Source organism: Euprymna scolopes, chromosome 20 (assembly GCF_053919585.1).
Source record: "Euprymna scolopes isolate OS-2025 chromosome 20, ASM5391958v1, whole genome shotgun sequence".
NCBI classification, from domain to species: domain Eukaryota; kingdom Metazoa; phylum Mollusca; class Cephalopoda; order Sepiida; family Sepiolidae; genus Euprymna; species Euprymna scolopes.
Window position 1 is genome coordinate 89,720,742 of NC_136501.1, and position 21,435 is coordinate 89,742,176.

Sequence of the window (21,435 nt, forward strand, 5' to 3'; positions counted from 1 at the left end):
TTAATAATAAATGAATAAAGTAACCGTGAAGTTTCCACAGAGCTCCATTAGTAAGTAAATGAACACGTGTATGCTGTAGAATTATACATTGAATATGTTTACAATTGAATGATTAAAAAGGTTAATTACTTTTAATGAAAACGTATTTGTGATTATCATATGTATTGATATTTCCCATGTGTCCGGTTTTATTTTCAACTAATATCCCCATTATTGTATAAAAATTACAATATATTAACAAAAACTTATTTTATTATATGACTGTTAAACAAAAATATATTTGTATTTTAAGAAATTATTAAAAAAAGTTTACGATATTTTAGCAAAACAACTATTTTCTTAAATAGCTGTTCAGTAAACTTTATGTACTTCTTATTCTTATTGCAAAAAGCAATTAACTCTTATTGTAATTTCTGTTTAATTTGTAATAGTGTAATGTAACTTTGATATAATTTACTATAATTTTAACAAAATATTCATTTCTTTCAGAATTTCAAAAATTACTTTTAATGTTATTAGTATTATAACTAAGATAAATTACTTTCTTTAAATTATGTTTCATTCCTAAACTGAATCTATTTTTAATGTTTTTATAACATTTTTATATTTCTCTTTTTAAAGTTCTCAAAAGAGAAGATACAAGTTATTTTGGTGAGTAACTTTTAAATTAAATACCATCTATAAAGGTTGTGGTTATGGAAGAATGCAAGAAAAAAAATCTGTTTAGGCATTAAAAATAGTTTTATGTTATTATTTTTCATAATATATTACTTAATAAGGAATCATTTCCATTAAAAACCCAGTTAGTATTATGTATCTAAAATTGAGAAAAGGGTGCTTGTAAAGTATCAACATTGCTTGACAAAGTGGAACTAAAACAAAATGGTGACAGAATTGGACCTGATGTCGTGTGGTTTTGTTTATTTACATTGGACACTTTTCAAGCATGTTTTCCTCAATTTAAGATGGATAGTACTATCTAGATTTTAATGGAATTGATTCAACATTTAGTAATATATAATAAAACAACATAAAATTATTTTAAATGCCTAAAGAGTTTTTTCTTGTGTTCTTGCAGATTTTTTTTTATTTATAACATTTATCCATGGCAGCAACCTTTATACATTAACCCCCACTTTTTTTTTACATTAATATAATTCTTTTTTTAATCTATCCGATACAAAATTAAATTGTAAACTTCATCTGATTTAAATGAAAATATAAATTGACAAAAAATTAAAGGATTCTGCAGAAAATCTCTACTATTTTTTTAAAGGAACTTTGTGTGTGTGTGTGTGTGTGTGTGTGTGTGTGTGTGAGAGAGAGGGGGGGGAGAGAGAGAGAGAGAGAGAGAGAGAGAGAATTCCTTATAAACTCCTAAACGGCTGAGCCGATTTTTTAAAAAAAAATTCACACAAATGTACTTTATGTGCCTGGCAGTGTTCTTAGATAGGTTTTGGATTAGAATGTCTTTGATATTTGATAATCGAAAAAATCTGATTAAAAAATAAACAGGTGATTTTGACTAAATTTAATGCATTATACAGCCTAACATCGCAAGTGCATTTGATAAGTTTTATTACCACACAAGCAGAAAGGCCTAAAAAATCAACAGTTGGTTCTTTGATATGACAAGGGCACGTTCAAAATGAATGTTTCTGTTTAGAGCACAATTGAAGCATGAACTTGACTTTTGCATTTTTAATTTTAATTCAAGCCATTATCACCACACAAGGAGAAAGGCTCAGCATATAATATCAACAGTAGGTTCTTTTATATAACATGGGCGCGTTCAAAATGAATGTTTATGTCTAGAACACAACTAAACCATGATATTAGCCTTTTGCATTTTAAACTTTAATTCAAGCTATTATATCAAAATGATTTTATAAAATCAACAGTAGGTTCTCTACAGTGCAATGTAAACTACAATGTATTGTGGACTAAGTCACTGTGGGGAGGCATTGAAACTTCCTCCCGGTGCACCATGGGGGGGGGGGTCCTCAACTAGAGCAAGCAATTTATTGATTTAATTGAAAAATGGGTGATTTCATTAATTTCGATGACAATAAAATATGGGAGCGTGAAACATTTGTTGATCCTCATTTAATCTTGGGCAACGTCGGATCTCCCTGCTAGATTTTTCAATAAATTTCAGTCTCAAAATGAAATTAGTCTTCCCTCCCCCCTTTTTTTCTAAGATGTGTTTTTTTTTGTTTTATAATGTGTGAAAAGAATATACTTTTCAAAATAAAAGTTGAAACCTATTTTTATTTTTATAGAAGCTGAATCTGAGATTACTGATGCTATGAAGCCATCATTTGTCAAGAAACCAGCTTCCGAAATAAGAGCTGACAAGCAGAGTACTGCTAAGATTGAATATACGATCATGGCAAACCCGGAACCAAATGTGAGTAAACATTTACATTTCTTGTCATTTAAAACATTGGTTTAATTTAGCAAAATCAAAGTATATGAATAATACCCTTTTTAAATTACCTCCTTATTCAAATCCATCATACGAGTCAAACAAAAATACGGTGTTTCTTCAGAATTCCCCCTCATGAGGGGGGGGGGGAGGAAAGAAAGAACAATCTATAAAAATGTCGTGACGAAAAGGAAATATCGTACACCAAAAATCACGTAAATTGATCAAGTAGTTTTATTTTTTATAAAGATATTAAGAATTTTTAAAACTAAACTATGAGTAACGATCTTGAGAAAACATCTTGAAAACAGACTGAAAAACAAGGGAGATAACTCCAATTCGATATTTTAGAAAGCCATTCTTAACATGGTAGGAGGGTATGGGAAAACCCAAATTCACTTAAAAAATGATTTTCTTTATAAAAAATAAAACTACTTGATCAATTTACGCAATTTTGGGAATATATTTTTGTTTCGTCATACAGATTTTTTTTTTACATAGGCATCGCCACTTACCAAGGACAAGAGGAGGCCACTCGAGGAAGAGTGTACAGTAGAAATTGGACAATTTAATCGTTAGTAATAGGAATTCGGTAAATTTGTAAACTTATATGGAACGGCTCATCAAAAACTTGTTTGCGTTAGACTTGAAGACACCCATATTGCAGTCAGCCGGAAAGCAGGAAAACGGAAGACAATTCCATAGGCGTGCAGTTGCAGTTCTAAGAAAGAAGCTTTGTTCATGGAATCTACGTTTAGGTTTAGGCATAGGTAATGACTGGGAGTAATTATTGATAGTGTTTTCTGCTAGACGGGTGTTTCTGTTTCTTATGAAAGTTTGGCGAGGGGGGGGGACCATAGATTGGAGCTCAGTCTTTATTTATGCTTTTGTATGGCATGGGGGGGGGGTCCTGGACAAACACCAAAAATACTTTCAGCAAACTAGATTACTCGAATAAACAATGAGTAACATCGACTAAACCGGTGGATTCAGTCACCTGTACATTTTAGGTCAAGAAATCACGGTACTTATGCAGAATACGAACCATATTAAAATCGACGTTTCGCCGGCATATTTCGGAAGGTGCCGAAACGTTTAACCAATAAAATCAAAATAAAAACAGCCAATAATTGGCAAGTGTGATAAAAATATATGTCAGAAAATTCAATTAAAAAATATTGGTTTAACGCAACATCTTCAACCCACACAGGGTCGAAAAGGAGTATCCCTCTCGCCAAACACGCACACACATAAACAAGCGAGGTAGTTGTGCAGTTTACGGGCTGTGCTATTTTTAGTATTTTTTTTTTTTTTTTTTTTTCACTTTTTCACCCGGCGTAGTTTACCCTTAAAAAAAAAATTCAAATACTACTTTGGTACTGATGTAGAGAAGTTGATGTTGAAACCGAAGTTTTGTCGGCGTTTTTTCGTCAGATAACATAAAACCGCCGGGATATGCCAAAACGCTGACACTAGTTGGAATGACATGTTTTATCTAGGGGAGAATAACTAAAAAGACTCAATTTTCGCTGATTGTCTTCGAAAAATATTTTCATTAATAATTAATTTTCTACCTTATAGTTTTTCTTAATTTTTATTTATTTATTTTTTTTAAATATTTTCATTACTGCGACATGAAAATTAAATAGACACCATTAGTTTTACTTGAAATTCAATATTTCGATTTTTATTAATAAAAAACAGTTTTCGAAGACAATTAGTGAAAAATGTTTTTTTAGTTATATCCCCTAGATGAAACCCGTCGTTCAAACTAGCGCTGAAATGCTTAGCAAATGAAATTCAAGTAAGCAGACGACAGTTAGCAAACGCTGATAAAGTTGTCGAAAAAAATTCAATCAATTTGTTTTACAAAACTATCAGACAGGAATTTATCGCCGGAAAAGTGATGCTACGTCCTTAAATATCACAGAAACGCAATAAACAGACATTTTATGGTATGTTTTGTTTATTAAATTGTTAGGTGAAAGTACAAAACAGTTACAAAACGTACCCTCCCCCATGTTAAGAATGGCTTTTGGTGAAAGTGCACTGGGGCTGGGGCGCCACCCGAAGATTACAGGGAGGTTGAAAAAAAAAAAAATGCTTTTCGGAATAACCCCCCAGCCCACCTATGTTAAGAAAGGCTTTCGGAATAAACACCCTTTGGGGAGGGGGGTTGGAGAACCTTGATCAAAAAATTATTATAATAAAAAAAATAAAACAATTGTTTGCTATCAATAATTGCACTATATTTTCTTCGTTAAACAAATATTTATCCATAAAACTTACCATGCAAGTTTTTTTTTCTTCTTCAGTTAAACTTTTTTTTAAGTTTAAAGCTTCTTAACATTTTTTTCATTCATTTATTATGTTTTCTTTGTAACAACAAGAATTTTTATTATTATTGAAATTACTGTAATGTAACTGTTTTTTTCTCCATATTTATATATTTTCTCCCTTAATTTGTAACTTTTTGTTGGCGTCTTAATATTGTCCAGCGTTTTCGAAAAAAAATAAAAATTAAAACAAAAATAAAAGTCACGAAGTTTTCATTCGGCAGTTTTCGGCGGTTTACGTAATATGCCTACGATTACACATAAGTAACGACTAACGAAATATTATAAAAACATTTTAAAAAATCGAATGGAGGACAACAACCGATAAATTAGAATTATGTAATATTAGAAGACAAAGAAGTAGTACGAAGCGATTTTGCCGAAAAAGAATATGCGATATCTGAAAAAAAAAAAAAAAAAAAAAAAAAAAATGCCAATTTCTCTTCGCAATTCATCGTTTGCATATCTCGGCAAAATTCGAAATTTGTCGTTGAAACTCGGTATTCTCCGTGAACATATTCTTAGATGACTACTCTTTGGTACAGAACCTGACACAAGGTCGCGTCGGCATCTTCTGTCAGACAAAGCAATCGGAAAAAAGCCGATGTGATTAATCAATCGTCAATTAGCTCTCAGTAGATGATGTTTTCGTTAATAAGGGGGGAAAAAGCAGTTAGGTACTTATGCAGAGAACAACGCGTTTTCCTGTGAATGTTGCGTCGGCATATTTCGGCAGCTTACGTAAACCGCCGGAATACGGCGAAATGCTCAGTTAATGTAGCAGACGACAGTTAATAAATTGGAAGAAAATATTCTGAAGGTTCATGCAGGAATATGCTGACGCAATATCCATGGGGGAAAAACAGGTCGTTCTCTGTATAATTACTAAACATCTCTTCTTGGAGAAAAACAAAAATTTTCCGATAGTAATTGTTTTTATCATAAAGAAAAAAAAACTTACTATATTGAAACTTTTTTTTTTTAATCAAAACTTTTGTTGTGTTCATAGTTATTTCCATGTTTTTGTCGTTAAAAAAAAAGATTCTGTGAAACATTTGTTGAAAAAAAAAAAAAAATGAATCAGTATCCATAATCTTAAAATAATTTGGTGAAATTGACTTTCAACGGTCCCGAACAATCTATTGCTTATTTAATGTTTTTTTTATTAAACTTTACTATGAAAAATGTCAATAGCAAAAGGTACAAAAGAAACATATGACCTTTCTTATTCATACCAATATCCTAAGTGATAATAAAAAAACAAAAATAAATAATAATAATAATAATAATAATAATAATAAACAATAATAAACAATAATAATAATAAACAATAATAATAATAAACAATAATAATAAACAATAATAATAATAAACAATAATAATAAACAATAAACAATAATAAACAATAATAATAAACAATAATAATAAACAATAATAGTAATAATAAACAATAATAATAATAACAATAATAAACAATAATAGTAATAATAAACAATAATAATAATAAACAATAATAATAATAAACAATAATAATAATAAACAATGATAATAAACAATAATAATAATAATAATAATAATAATAATAATAAACAATAATAATAATAATAATAATAATAATAATAATAATAATGAAAAAAAAAACAGTAAATACGTTCAAGGTGAATGTAACGGGACCGTTAAAAATCAATTTTACCAACAATATTTGCCTAAAGTATATTGAAAATTCAGAGTTTCCGAGTTAATGTCGACCTCTAACAGGTTCATGGTTTATTTGGAATTTGGCAATTCGGCGGGGAGTCGTTTTTCCACTTTTAAAGAACTTTGTATTTCCATGTTTAATTTAATTATTTACTTATTTTTAATTTCTAGTTCATTTGGTTCCATGATGGTTCCCGGATTAATCTTCAAGAAAACCATTACCATTTTGACGTGAACAAAGAAGCTCAATTATACAATGTCTGCTTGAATATTGACAATGTTGAGGTGAAAGATTCGGGCAGATATACAATTGTCATCAGGAATTTAGCTGGCGAGGAATCGTGCACCGTCAAACTTATTATTGATGATGGTATATCTATTATTTATTTATTATTACTTTTTATTATTTCCTTATTAATGATTATTATTTTTGAGATTTTTTTTATTTTATTATCTTCATCGTTTATCATACTTCATTATTATCATCACGTTGTAATTATTATTTATCAATGATTATTATTTTTTATTATCTATTACTTATTATTACGTCTGATTATTATTGAATATTTATTACTATTTATTTCAATTTATTATTATTGATTATAAATTATTATTAGTTATTATTATTATTATTATTAGTCATTATTAGTTATTATTATTATTATTATTATTATTATTATTATTATTATTTATCATTTATTATTTTATTATTTATTTTCTTATTTGATTTTTTATTATTTTTACCATTTATTATTTCTGATTATTGATTTGTAATTATTGTTTATTATTGTTTATCATTTTTTATTATCATTTTATATTATTTCTGATTATTGTTATTATTGATTATTACCATTTATAATAATTCATTGATTATTTATTATTATTATTAATTATTAATTATTATTATTATTATTTATTATTATCATTATTATTTATTATTATTATTATTCATTATTATTAGTAGTATTTATTATTATTATTTATTATTTTATTATTGCTATAATTTAATTCTATTTATTACTATTGTTATTTATTATTATTATTATAGGTTTTTTTTATATTTTATTTTTATATATTATTGATTATAATTAATTTCTATTTTATACACTTTCCTTTACTGCTAGTGATCTAACAAAACTCGTTTTGTCAATGTGATTTTTATTAATGCCTGCCTTTTTATGAACATCTAATGAAAGTAAAAAAAATCACCAAATACAGTGATTACTTTAGCCAGGCATACATCCATATAAACACAAAAACACACACAAGTTTTTATTAACCCTTACATCTTGCTAATCTTGGCTAAATTACAGTGATACCATATCGTTTTAGTAATTACTTTTAGCTTTTTTTCACATATAATTGAATGTTGTTTTATGATATATAATTGTATATATGTTTTTTTTATTTACAGAAGATTCTGATGACTTCATTGATGCATCTGAGTTGATGTATGTATATATTTTATTTGATTATATAATTCAAAATTTTCTTTTGCATTTTAAGTCATTTGAAATTAATCACAATAGTTTTATAGAGCAAGTCTAAAACTCTATAAGAAATTCACTATAAAATGTATAACATATAATATCTATAAATAATATATACTGTGTAATATATATATATATATATGGAAGTTTTAAAAACCAAGAGCAATGCAGAAAGGACAGGAATCACAAGAGGAAAGAAAAGAAAAACAAACAAACAGATGGGTATGTTCGAGTAGAGAAATGTCTGACTATTTATTTATTTATCACACCTCCTCTCATTACATAATTAATTTGCTACCAAGTTATTGGTGTGTCCGTGTATATAAATTAATCAAAGTTCCATACCATCAGCGGACTTTATATACACCGGACACACCAATAACTTTGTAGCAAATTAATTATGTAATGAGAGGTGTGATAAATGAATAAATAGTCAGACATTTCTCTACTCGAACATACCCATCTGTTTGTTTGTTTTTCTTTTCTTTCCTCTTGTGATTCCGGTCCTTTCTGCATTGCTCTTGGTTTTTAAAACTTCCATATATTCCTTTACCAGCAATGCTTCAAGCAAACTACCATTTACTTGTATATAATGAAAAACAGAATGTAATGATTAAAAACTGTATAATATTAAATAGATCATAAATGTATTTTTCTTTACTTAAGACATATTTACTGAATATATGAATATTATTTCTTTCAGAGACATCACTGAAAAGAAATCTCAAGTTTCAATTGAGGTTTGTATGTCTATTTAATAAGATTAAATAATATTAAAAACTCATCAGTAAACTGACATTTTGTTTCTCTTAATAATAGAAACTTTGTCGAAGTGACAAAATTACTGTTATTAAGCGAAATATAAGTTTCTGATGTGTTTTAGTTGAGATTTTTGTATGAGATTTGCCCAACTTTCTATTTATTTTTTAAAAATTATTATTTTAACTTATAATTAATTTTACATTTTCTAGAACTATCCTTTTGGTATACCACGATTTTTATATTCCCTCACAAAGATTAAAATTAAGCTATAATGCTACTAAACCTTCTGCTTAAAATACTTATTCTAAGATTGATCAAAATCCATTGCATAATTTTGATTCTACAAAATGTCTCAAATACTACAAAATATCTAGAGTCTTAAGAAAAAATTGAAATTCAAGAAATGTTGCTTAATTGGTGTTGAATGACTATGAATCAAATTTAATGCAAATATTTGAATTTTAAAATGTTATCCTTCTTGTGACCCCTAAAACCTTTTGAAATACCCCCCCCCTAAAAAAACTGGAATTTGGAAAATATTGATGTCTAATATCTATTATTAAATGTCTAATATCTATTATTAAATGTTCACAAAAAATCATGAATAGTTTCTGCCTCTCTTGTACCTCCTTTTCATGATACTAAATTAAATTAAATTTTACCGCCTTTGTATAAAACAAAACGAAACTAAATATATCACATAGATCCCTTATGCCTAGCAGATATGTTTCAGTATTCATAATGATTGGTTAATTAGTTTAGGAATGAATCCTGTACATACAAATATGTAAACATTTTATTTGTAGTTTATAGACATACTAGCAAGCTGCTCGGCGTTACCCGGTCATAAAATATTTTTAAATATGATATTTTAATTTATGCAGATTTCGTATTTATTATTATAGAGCGAATTCCCTATTAATTTCTCATATTGCATCCAATATATAGTAGTAATTTCAAAAGTTAAAAAAATAAAAATAATACTTGAGTGCCATCAGCTAGAATCGAAACCCCAGCCTTATTCGTTACCATCTGAGCTAACGACAGATAGATAAGAAAACTTAAAAAATCAACCAAGTTTAATGTATAAATGCATATTTGTGCATACGTTGAAGATACACGTTTAGTCAAATTGCGCTTGCAAAGTTCCATTTAAAAAATGTTTAACCCCTTAGCAGCTACTTTTACCGGCTAAAAAACTAAATCGAATTTGTTTCACAGGTTCCAATCCCATATATATCAAGTTTCAAGTCTGCAAATCAAAAACTGACAAAGTAGTTTGATAGAAACCATTTCACACACAAACAGACAGACAAAATGATTTATATATATATAAATGATTTACTTTCTATTTGTTATCTTTTAACAGGTTAAACAGCCTGGTGACATGGCGCCAGTCTTTGAGATCTTACTGTTTAACCAATCAGTGGATGAAGGGGAATCAGTTTGTTTCGTGTGCGGTTATAAAGGACAACCTACTCCAGAGATTGAATGGCGATTTAATGGTGCTCCTATTTATGATGGCGAGGTCTATCACATCATTCCTGAACCAAACAAATCGACTCTCATGATCCCAGAGACATATCCAGAAGACACTGGAACATACACAGTAAAAGCCTTTAATAAATATGGTGAAGTGCAATCCTCCTGCATACTTGAGGTTATTGGTAAGTAGAATTATGCCAGCATCGCCTGCATTATTCACAAATTTCAAAAATAATTTTAAAATTAGTTTGGAAATTTTCCATTTTAAATTTATTTTATATAAAAGAATGCTATCACAGTTTAAGATACAGAAAATATGTTGGTGTTGAGAAAGAAAGACAGAAACAGTTGATTTTTTAATGTATTTTTAATTATCAATTATTATTTATCTTAGTAACATTAGTCAAAACTTCTATGAAGTGATCTCGTGTGTGTGACCATGTTTCCGAATATATTTCGAAGAAAGACCTCTTTATCAAATGATAGGTGTTTCAAATTTTCAAGCAATTTTACTATAAAAATGTTTTTAAATCACTTGTTTTGTCTTCTTTCTAAACGCTGGCACATTTCTATTTCTTACATTGTAATAGCCTTCTACAATTCCTTTACATATATATTACATGTAATGCTTCAAGCAAACTATATTTCATTTTGACATCTAAATATTAATTTACTTGTCTGTGTGTCCAGTGTCACAAAAACCATGATTATCGCAAACATTAATTAATGAGAAATGAATACCTCTCTTTATAGTCGCTCCTTCTCATATAAAAATCATTAAAATTATTTTCTCTTCAAAAATTAAAAGAAAATGAACATAGCTGTCTGTTTACGTTTTCAAATTGGCTATTTTATTTTATAATTTTTAAAAAGTGCACACTACAACGTGACCGTTTTCAAGTCCAGTGTAAACAAATTCTTAAATAATCAAATTTCGACCAGTTACAATCATCATGATGTTGTCTCACCTGACAAACTCATTAACCCTTATTCTTGAGTTGCTTTTTGGGTATAACTAAGCAGTGACACTTTAGTACATAAAAAAGGCAGTTTGTTGGGACAGATTTCAAAAATAATTTGGAAATTACTTTTGAAATTTTCCATTTTAAAATATAGAAGAATATTAGAAGGCTATCACAATGCATGGAAATGGAAATATGTCGGAAGGAAGATAAAACAAATTATTTTCCTTTAATTAAAAACTAATAGTAAATATTACCTGATTAGTCAAAACTTTTACACAATGATCCAATATGTGTGACCGTGCACCATAATATATTTCGAGGACAGATCTCTCCATCAAGTTGTGGGTGTTTCAAATTTTCAAGACACAAACTTTTAACAAAAACTTTTTATTAGTGAAAATCGGTTAACAACATTTGTGCTGAACCTTCTTTTCATAAGAGGGCATCTGTTATTGGTTTTTCATTCAATTATCTTTATTTATTTGAATACCAGAAGAAATGTGTGCGTGTCGTGTGTTTATATTCGGTAGGATGATATTGATGTGTACTTTAAATCAAAATGAGATCTGGATTGAGTGGACAATAAAAATTTGATTAAATTTTATCCATCATCTTTTGCAGAATTTTCCGATGAAGATGAAACTGTTGTTGAAGCTGCAACTAAAGGATTCAAGGTTAGAAAATTGACATTTTTATTTTCATTAATTTTAAGAAAAAAACTACTTTTAAAGTATTATTGATCTTGTTTTTTTCTCTTCTTTTTATATAAAACCATGATTTCGAGATAATAGTTTTGATAATAAAACAAACTTAATATTTTATTTTATTTAATTTTTAAAAAGTTTTGTCGAAAATTTTAGCATATTTGATTTAAGTTAGTATAGCCAAAATATTTTTTTTTAATTTAAACTATTTTCAAATTGAAGACTGAATTTACTTATGACAACCATACTTTCAATATATCAAGCTTAATATTACATGTAATTAAAAAACATATAAAATTCAAACAGCATATTTGATTTTATGATATACAAAATAAAATTTAGAATTTCTTTTTAATAATATTTAAATCGAATTATCTCATGACAATCATAAGCTTAATATCTAATTTAATAATAAAAGCATTTTGTTAGAGTCAGTCAATAAAAGATAGCATATTTAATTTTATGATATACAAAAATAAAATTTAGAATTTCTTTTTATTAATATTTAAATTGAATTATCTTATGAAAACCATACTTTTAATATAGCAGTCTTTATATTAATGTAATAAAAAAACGTTTTGTTTGGCTTATTCAGAAAATGATATATTTTATTTTATTAAATACAAAAATAAAATTGAGAAGTTATCAAAATTAAAAAATTGCAGAATCTTATGGCAACCAAAAGTTTAATATCCTAATCGTAATATTTAATTTAATAAAAGATAATTTTTAGATTATGTCATTAAATAATAGGATATTTGATTTTATTAGAGACAAAAATGAAATTTAGAATTTGTTTTTAATATTTAAAAATTATTTTCTGACAACCGAACACTTAATATGTCAAGTTTAATATTAAATATGATAAAAAAAAACATATTTTAAGATTTAGTTAGAAATGTATAGCATATTTTATACAAAAATAGAATTTAGAATTTCGTTTTAATATTTAAAAATTGAATTATCTTATGTTAACCCTATTTTAATATATCAAGCTTGATTCAATAAAAAACGTTTTGTTAGATGCAGTCATGAAATGATGGTATAGTTGATTTTATTATATACAGAAATAAAATTTAAAATTTCCTTTTTAATATATTTAAAAATTGAATTATCTTATGTTAGCCATATTTTAATATATCAAGCTTAATATTTAATTTAATAAAAAAAATGTTAGATTCAGTCAGAAAATGATAGCATATTTAATTTTATTAGATATGAAAATAGAATTTAGAGTTTCTTTCTAAAAATATAGAAATTGAATTATGACAACCGAACCTTTATTTGTTATAGACTAGAAAAGAAATGAAAAAAATTACTACTGTAACTGCCACTCAAGAAATGGTAGAATTAGTTCAGGTAATTGCTTGCAATTTCTTACTCATCATTAAATCTCAATTAATAATTATGTAAACCTTAAATGGATAAAATAATTTGAATTGAGAATGAATGATAGACTATACATATATCTTTTATACATACATTTTGCAAGTGTTTTGATTGTTTAAAATCTGAAAGTATATCATGAGTATTGTAAGCATCAAGTACATTCTGAATTTTGTTTTAAGTCAGTAAATTTATTTTCTGATTTAAAGAAAATACACCCTGAACATATTTATATCAAATAAAAGCTGTGATATGTACAATCAAACCTTTGCAAAATTTATAATTTTTGCTTTTTGTGCTTGTATGCAATAAATGGAAGCTATCAATAATATTTCTTCAAAGAGATTTTTATACCACATAATTAAACATAATACATTACAAGAAATAGTTTGATAAAAGATATTTTTACTTGCAAAATCCACTGATAAAAATGGCTTTACTCTTTCTAGATACTAGAACAATTGACCATCTATTTCTTTCTGAAATCATTCTATTATTTGAAACAAGAAAGTAATTACATTATTATAATTTTGCTTTCAAATTGTTCTGAAAAGTAGTTTCATTGTAATTGTTATAAAATAATTATATTAATTGTTAAATTTATGATTAAAATAATGATTAAAAATAATTTCATTATAGTTTTTGTAAAATAGTTTTAGTAATTGTTAAATTATATGATTCCCCAAAATTTAGAATAGTTTCATTACAATTTTTATAAAATAGTTTTATTTATTGCGAAACTCTATAATTTCTCATGTTCAAAATTAGTTTCATTACAATTTTTATAAAATACAGTAGAACCCCGGGATACAATATTAAAATTAGTAACAAAATGCAGTACAGTATATAATACACATGCATATAATTAAATAACATTATGAATAATACCGTAAGGCGGGGTAAATATAGTAACCAGGGTCCAGGAAAACATCGTAACCTGAAAAAACCCATATCCTAAGGCCAGTGTTATAATTTCTATAAAATATTTTTATTAATTGTTAACTTTTATAATTTCTCCATACTTGAAGATAGTTTTCTGGTAAATGCCATAAAATAATTCTATTGATTGTTAAATTCTATAATTTACTCTAGTTAAAAAGAGTTTCATTATTACTTTTATACAATTGTTTTATTAATTATTGAATCCTATGATTTTTTACATCTGCAAATGTCTATAGAGTTCCATAATTCATAAGTTGATAAAAACATAGGAGTAGTGAAATTATGAGAGAAAATCTTGAAATAAATTGTCTACACTAAATTATTAGAGTAATAAAACAGGGTAAAAGAATTGGAAGAACTTAGGATATAATACGGGTATACATTGTTCAAATAATAATAATAATAATAATAATACTTATTTCATTTAGCTAAAGTTTATTGTGTGAAACGTGTGTGCAGTGTTGAAATAATAGCAAATTAGATATGTATTTAGCAAGCCAGTGAAATATTTTTGAATTTGTTGTGTAGAAAATTACATTGTGCACGATATATAGTTATTTTGTAAAGCACCATTTTGAATAGAGTGTTTTTGTATTATTTTATTCAGTAGAACTTTCAGATATTTATATTAATAAAACCATTGCTCCAAATGTTTTAATAATAGCACATAAGCTTTATCAATAACTATAAAATAAATGTTGTATGTGCCTATATATGTGTTTTTTCCATATTTCCATAAGTAAATGAGTTATATCCAAAATGTCAGTCGAGAAAATGACTTCTGAGGTTACTTTTCTCATAAATAGAATGAAGTAACTTGCATAAAGTTTGTTGTTCAATTGGCCTACTTCAAAAGTAACTATTAGATTAATTAAGGAGTTGTATTAAAAAGGCCAACTTACCTAAACACAAATGCAGGGGAAGAAAAAAAACTGAAAAAGGAGAAGTCATGGAAGACAAAGAATATATATTATGTGTGGCTATATACATAATTATTGTACCTATTTACTATGCCTCCCCACGGGACAGAGTTAGACACCAGGGTCGTTTTTTAACGTGGAGAAAAGGTACAAAAATAAAAATTGTCTCAGTCGTGAAGGATCTCTCCTCCACCGAAAGAGAACAAGAAATAGAAGTGCAGCATCTGAAGAACAGATACTACACTTTGATCTTGTCCCGAAGGCCAAGAAATAATTATACATAATTATTGTAAACGATTTGTTGAGCAACAGACTTATGGGATTATTTTTCTCATGAATAGAATAAAATAAATTGCTGTCAGTTGTTCTATTAATAATTATGTAAACTTTAAATGGATAAAATAATATTGTCTGTTTCAAAAGTAACAATTAGATTAATTAAGGAATTCTATTACAAAAAGACCAACTTACTCGAGGAAAAGTTGACACGGGGGGGGGGATCATTAAAAAGGGACAGGAAGAACTGTTCTCATTGGTTGATGCCGGCAGACGTGTCTCTATGTTGTTTGAAGATTGTAATTTCAAAAACAATCTTTTAAAAGTCGACGTGCGTAGCTAAACACTTTCAAGGAGATTGCCTGATACATCCACAGTCAGGTTAGGGTTGCTCTCTGAACTGATGTAGAATCTGAAATCGGCAATAAAGATAGTGCATCACTGAAGACCCACCTTCATGCATCTAGAAAATTTATTTTACAATTGATGTAGATTTATGACAGTTTTTTTATATTTAATGACATTCTGAAAGTAGGTACACGTTGTTTATGCAGTAGGTGCAAATGTATACATAGATATATGTAAAAACTACCGTTCTCATTAAATCAAATTTAATTACTTGAAATACATTTGATTTTATATATATATATATATATATATATATATATATATGTAGAGAGAGAGATTATTTTACCTTCCTTATCATGCACGTCACAACAAACTGACACGTGAGACATTCAACAAAATAAATTTATATATATATATATATATATATATATATATATATACTTGTGTAAGGTTCGTGGGAGAGAATCCCAGCAAAGTGCTCGATTATAAAAAAGATATAAAAATAAGAGCATAATATTTATTTATGTTTGTGTTATAAAAGATCATAAAAGTAACATTACCGTTGGTTTCAAATCCAAAATAAAGGGGACCAATATTAGGTCGGCTATGTCAGACTCTCTTCAGTCTCTATTTATATCCATTTACTCAGTGAAACCGACAGAACCAATGCTTTTCTGATCTTCTGTAACACAAATATATATATATATATATATATATATATATATATATGAGAGAGAGAGAGAGAGAGAGAGAGAGAGAGAGAGAGAGAGAGAGAGAGAGAGACTTGAACATACAATTGACAATAATAATTATAGAAAATCAATATTTAATTAACTAAAGTTTTCTTAATGTGAATTTTTTTATGTTATTATAAAATATTATATATTCCCAACAAATAACTAATACATTTGCTTGGTTATTAAATATTGATTACCTCTAAGAATTGTCTTCTGTTTTTGGAGAGGGTGGGTTTCCAACACTTTTTTATTTAAAAACTAGCTAATGAATGTTTTAGTCGCACATTATATGTATATGGACGATATTATGCTTTCAAGTTAAAATAAAATTTTCTATTTTTGAAATATGATGTATGGCAAAAGTGTAGTATAGTTAACAGTCGATAAATTGAAAATAAGCAAAAAAAATGCAACAAATAACTTCTACCAAACGAAAGAAAATTTAATTTCCATCGACCGGCATAGTTTTCAACATGTAAAACTGTTTGTAAGTTTTGTTGTTTGAAAATTTGCTTTACTGCTTTCCGATATGTCCCTGACACGGATATGTTTGTTTGGAGTAGCTGAGTGGATTTGGTTATCAAATAATACAAGCTAGTAAGTCGCATTAATGGACGTTTGTTCATAGTTGTAGCTAGTAATAAGCTTAAGCTTTAGGCTTTCGGAGTATCTTTCGATATCATTCCCAGACTGCAGTAGTCGTCCGTATTTATGGCTTAACCAGCTAATCATACTAGTGTGTAGAGGAACCCGGATGTATTCATATTTATTAGATCACTTTCACTCATCTGATTCCATCGATCACAAATGGCAGTCGATTTTTTAGGTGATTGCTAATTTCAGGTATAAAAGATTCATAAAACAATTTACCCTAATCCGGCGGAAAATTACCCCTTGAATTAGGAATAGTGCTACCATATTATTTTTTTTATCAAACTATTTTTTAACTCGGAAATAAGCAACCACCTAAAACCAAAATCAGCCATTTTGGATTGACGAAATCGACTAAGTGAAAACAACGAAACAACTTTTGGAAATAGCAAAGCTTACAAACAGTTTCAAAAGTTTAAAACCATGCAGGTCGATAGAAAATCAAAGTTTCTATCTTCTGGTAAAAGTAATTTTTGTATTTTTTTGCTGGTTTTCGATAACTGCTAGCCTTTGGAATTCCAGCCCTGCTCCCTATTTTCCTAGCTGTACCAACATGCCGAACTTTAAATGTAATATGAACAAATATTTCGTTGTACAAATCTTCACGTAGGATGTTCTCCTACAAATCTGGTTATTAATTCATAATTGCTTCATATGTCACACTGACAACATGTCTTGCTTAAGGCAAATAAATATTACAAAAAATAATTATACTACACTTTTTCCTTATGTATTGATTTTTAAATGCTTTAAATGTATTATATATATATATATATATATATATATATATATATATATATATATATATATATATATATATATATATATATATATATATATATACACTCGTTATTGTTTTTCTCGTATCCTTTGTTTTGTATATACGTATTTGTTGCAGTTCCACTACTGTTACTATGTGAAGTACCATTGTGCTCAATCATCTGCGCTGTATACCATCGTTTAATAACATGTCTTTTTGGTTGAAACTTCTTAATTGCTTTTCATGTTCGCTTATGTATATTTTCATGTTCGCTTATGTATATTTTTTGTCCGATGTACAAACCGTATTTGTATATAAACATGTTTCTGTTGTACATACATTGTCAAAATTGTCAAAGTTTCTTTTGGTGCCTTTTTCAGTTTATTATTAATTTAAGATTTGCATTTGATTCTTTAGAGAGAAAAATATAACTAAAGATCTAATCATTTTTATGCTTTACAATTAGGACACAAACCGGTTAACAGCGGGTTTCATATATTCTTCGATATGAAGGCAAAATATACATCCTATAAAATGAAATATCATCAAGACAGAATGTAAGAACAATTAAACACAGAAACATAAATAATAATAATAATAATAATAATAATAATAATAATAATAATAATAATAATAATAATAATTATAATAATAATAATAATAATTATAATAATAATTATAATAATAATAATAAAGAGAGATTTGGCCGGTTTCGATTAACGGTCAATCTCGTTTTTTTTTCTGTATAATTAGTTTTCCATTCTCTTGTTTTATATACATTCTTTCCTCTACATAAGACAATGTTTGTGTGTTATAAAAATCAAAATGTTAACAAAACATTGAAAATAAGTTTTCAATAACGATTATATTTTTCACAGAATTTACTCTTGAAATTTCTAATATATATATATATATATATATATATATATATATATATATATATATATATATATATATATATATATATATAAAATAAAAATCTTGATATTGAAAATTTATTCAAATTTTCAAAAATACTTTATAAACCTGAAAGGAAGGCATACAAAATTTTAATTATTCGATAAGGAGTACAAATAAAACAAAAACCGTTATTCCATGGAGTTTAGAAGAATGCAATTCTTCTCATTAGAGGGAAGAGTTTTGCAAAATATACAATAAATTTTGCAGATTAATGCATCACAGGAAACAAACAATATGAAAGTTATCATATTTGCAAAAAAAAAAAAGTCATTTAACAGTTTGAGACAGTTTATAGGGATTCAAAGAGATTAAGAAAGCTAGAAATGAGAAAAGGAGAGAAAAAAGATATAACAATCTAATGGGAAAGACGGGAAAATCCAGAACAGGGAAAACCTGAAATGGGTCTGCTGAAAATCCATTGGTAATCCATAAAAAAAAAAAAAAACAGAAATATAAATGTCCAGGGTGAAATGGAGCTTCAAGAAAAACCATCATGTCATGGAGAAATAAAGATCTGCAACGTTTTTTTTTTTTTTTGTTTTTTTTTAAATAGAGGGGGAGAGAACGGAAAAGAAAAAATTAAAAGTTGTTAATTTGTTTATTTTTCGGTTAAAAGACTTATCAAAGCTGGTTGATGTAAATAATATATATAAGTTTAAAAATTTGTAAAATTTGTAGTGGTTTTCCGCATCTATTCTGTTGGATTATTCATTCCATAACTATAGTACACACACACACACACACACACACACACACACACACACACAGTATTGCTTATAATCATGACTTAAAAGCTTGCAATTTTATGTTAACTAGTACTTTTACTTTCTTAGTTATTGCCTTTGAAGAGAAAAGTACAATTTTTTGAAACTCCATGGAATAAGGAAAAAACTTTTATTATATTCCTTGACTCAATAAATAATGTAAATATTTTATTCTTCTTCATCTAAATAAATATATATATATATATATATATATATATATATATATATATATATATATTAGTGATGGGACGATTCCAATATTTTCCTGATTCCTATACAATTACCGATTCCGATTCTTCATAAATCTCTAAATATTTTGCTATAAAGTTGCTATTTTTACCGATTACCATAAAACATGTATTAAATATATACATATTGTCTCAAACAAAAAAATACACTTACGGGAGAGTGATATATAGATTTTAGCATTACTGGTAGTTTAGAATAGGTATTTATTATTTTATTATTGCTATTAAGAGTAGCAGGTTTTGTTTTAAACAGAATCAAGCAAATAAAGATAATTAAAAGACTCGTTTTTGGCATCGGAATCGGAAAAATCTGTATATCTGATACCCCAAAAATTCTGATTTTTCCGATGCCCAATTTCGAATCTAATTAATCGTCTCAACACTAATATATACATACATATATATATATATGTGTGTGTGTATATATATATATATATATATATATATATATGAGCAGACAGTTAATGAAATATGTTAAAAAACACTTTGAAATGAGTTAAAAACATATTTAATCATAAAAGGAAACACTAGATAAATGGATAGTCCTTAATCCGCAGAGTTTCAAAGAAATACTCTCCTTCTCATCAGAGGGTAGGAATTAGCAAAATGCGGGATCGGATTTTGCATGCAGAAGTATTTGATGAAACAACAAATAAGTCAAAGATCTTACTTGAAAACAAAATAAGTTAAGCAGAGGGAATATGGTAAAGAAAAAGGTGATTATACATTAATGGATGGTCTGGTGGAAGATAAAAAATCCAGTGACGGTAATATATATATATATATATATATATATATATATATATATATATATATATATATATTCAAATGATGGAGAATAAAAATTTACATTATATATAGATAAAGAAAAACTGCAATTTTGTATCACAGCTCTATGTATGCCTGTCGATGACTATTATTAGTATTTTAAGTAGAAAAGTGCTAATCCATATTTATTGAAGGTATATATTTTTTATTTAGCAAACAATTACAAAGTACATAATTAGGCACAAGGCCACTCAAAAATTGGGGAAGAGGTAGCCTTTGTCATCCTCGTCACTGTACCTTTGCTTGTCTGTGCTAACCCTAGCCATATTCTAATTCACTATAATACCGCAAACACACCAAGGGGCATCCTACTTAAGATTCACAAATCAAATCATTTTTTTTAATAACTAATAAAAAGTGTATATATATATAATATAAGTAAAAATAAAATTGTTTAAGAAATCGTTTGTTCATTTATTTTATTGGCGTTTATTTATTTCATTGCTGTTAATACTTGTATTAATAGACATGTTTAAATATGTAACATATTTATTATACCAAATATCATCCGTCAGGCACCTTTTGAAATATGTTTGTTTTTATGCCGCATCGTTGTGTCTCGTTGTGATTTTATTGTCAAGTAGAACAACATTGTGTGGGTTTGTATATCTTGCATGAGCTGCTACCGTCATCCGCTTCAGATAGAAATATAATACTAAGCTAAGGTTTTTGTGAATTACATGTTTGTAAGTTATTTAAATTCTCTATTGGAAATCTAATAACCTTGAACTTAAATCAAGGACTTAT

General features: G+C 27.1%; 1 protein-coding gene across 12 annotated transcripts in view; it reads left to right on the forward strand.

Moving 5' to 3' along the window:
• LOC145241637 (titin-like) overlaps positions 1-21,435 on the forward strand; it is a 698,616-nt gene that overhangs the window by 310,617 nt on the left and 366,564 nt on the right. For all 12 annotated transcript variants that reach the window (XM_080104717.1, XM_080104725.1, XM_080104729.1 and 9 more), the window contains 7 exons: positions 622-651; positions 2,283-2,410; positions 6,634-6,832; positions 7,877-7,913; positions 8,656-8,692; positions 10,084-10,381; positions 11,786-11,838. In XM_080104717.1, the coding sequence (XP_079960843.1) occupies positions 622-651; positions 2,283-2,410; positions 6,634-6,832; positions 7,877-7,913; positions 8,656-8,692; positions 10,084-10,381; positions 11,786-11,838 (782 nt within the window). The remainder of the gene's footprint in view (positions 1-621; positions 652-2,282; positions 2,411-6,633; positions 6,833-7,876; positions 7,914-8,655; positions 8,693-10,083; positions 10,382-11,785; positions 11,839-21,435) is intronic.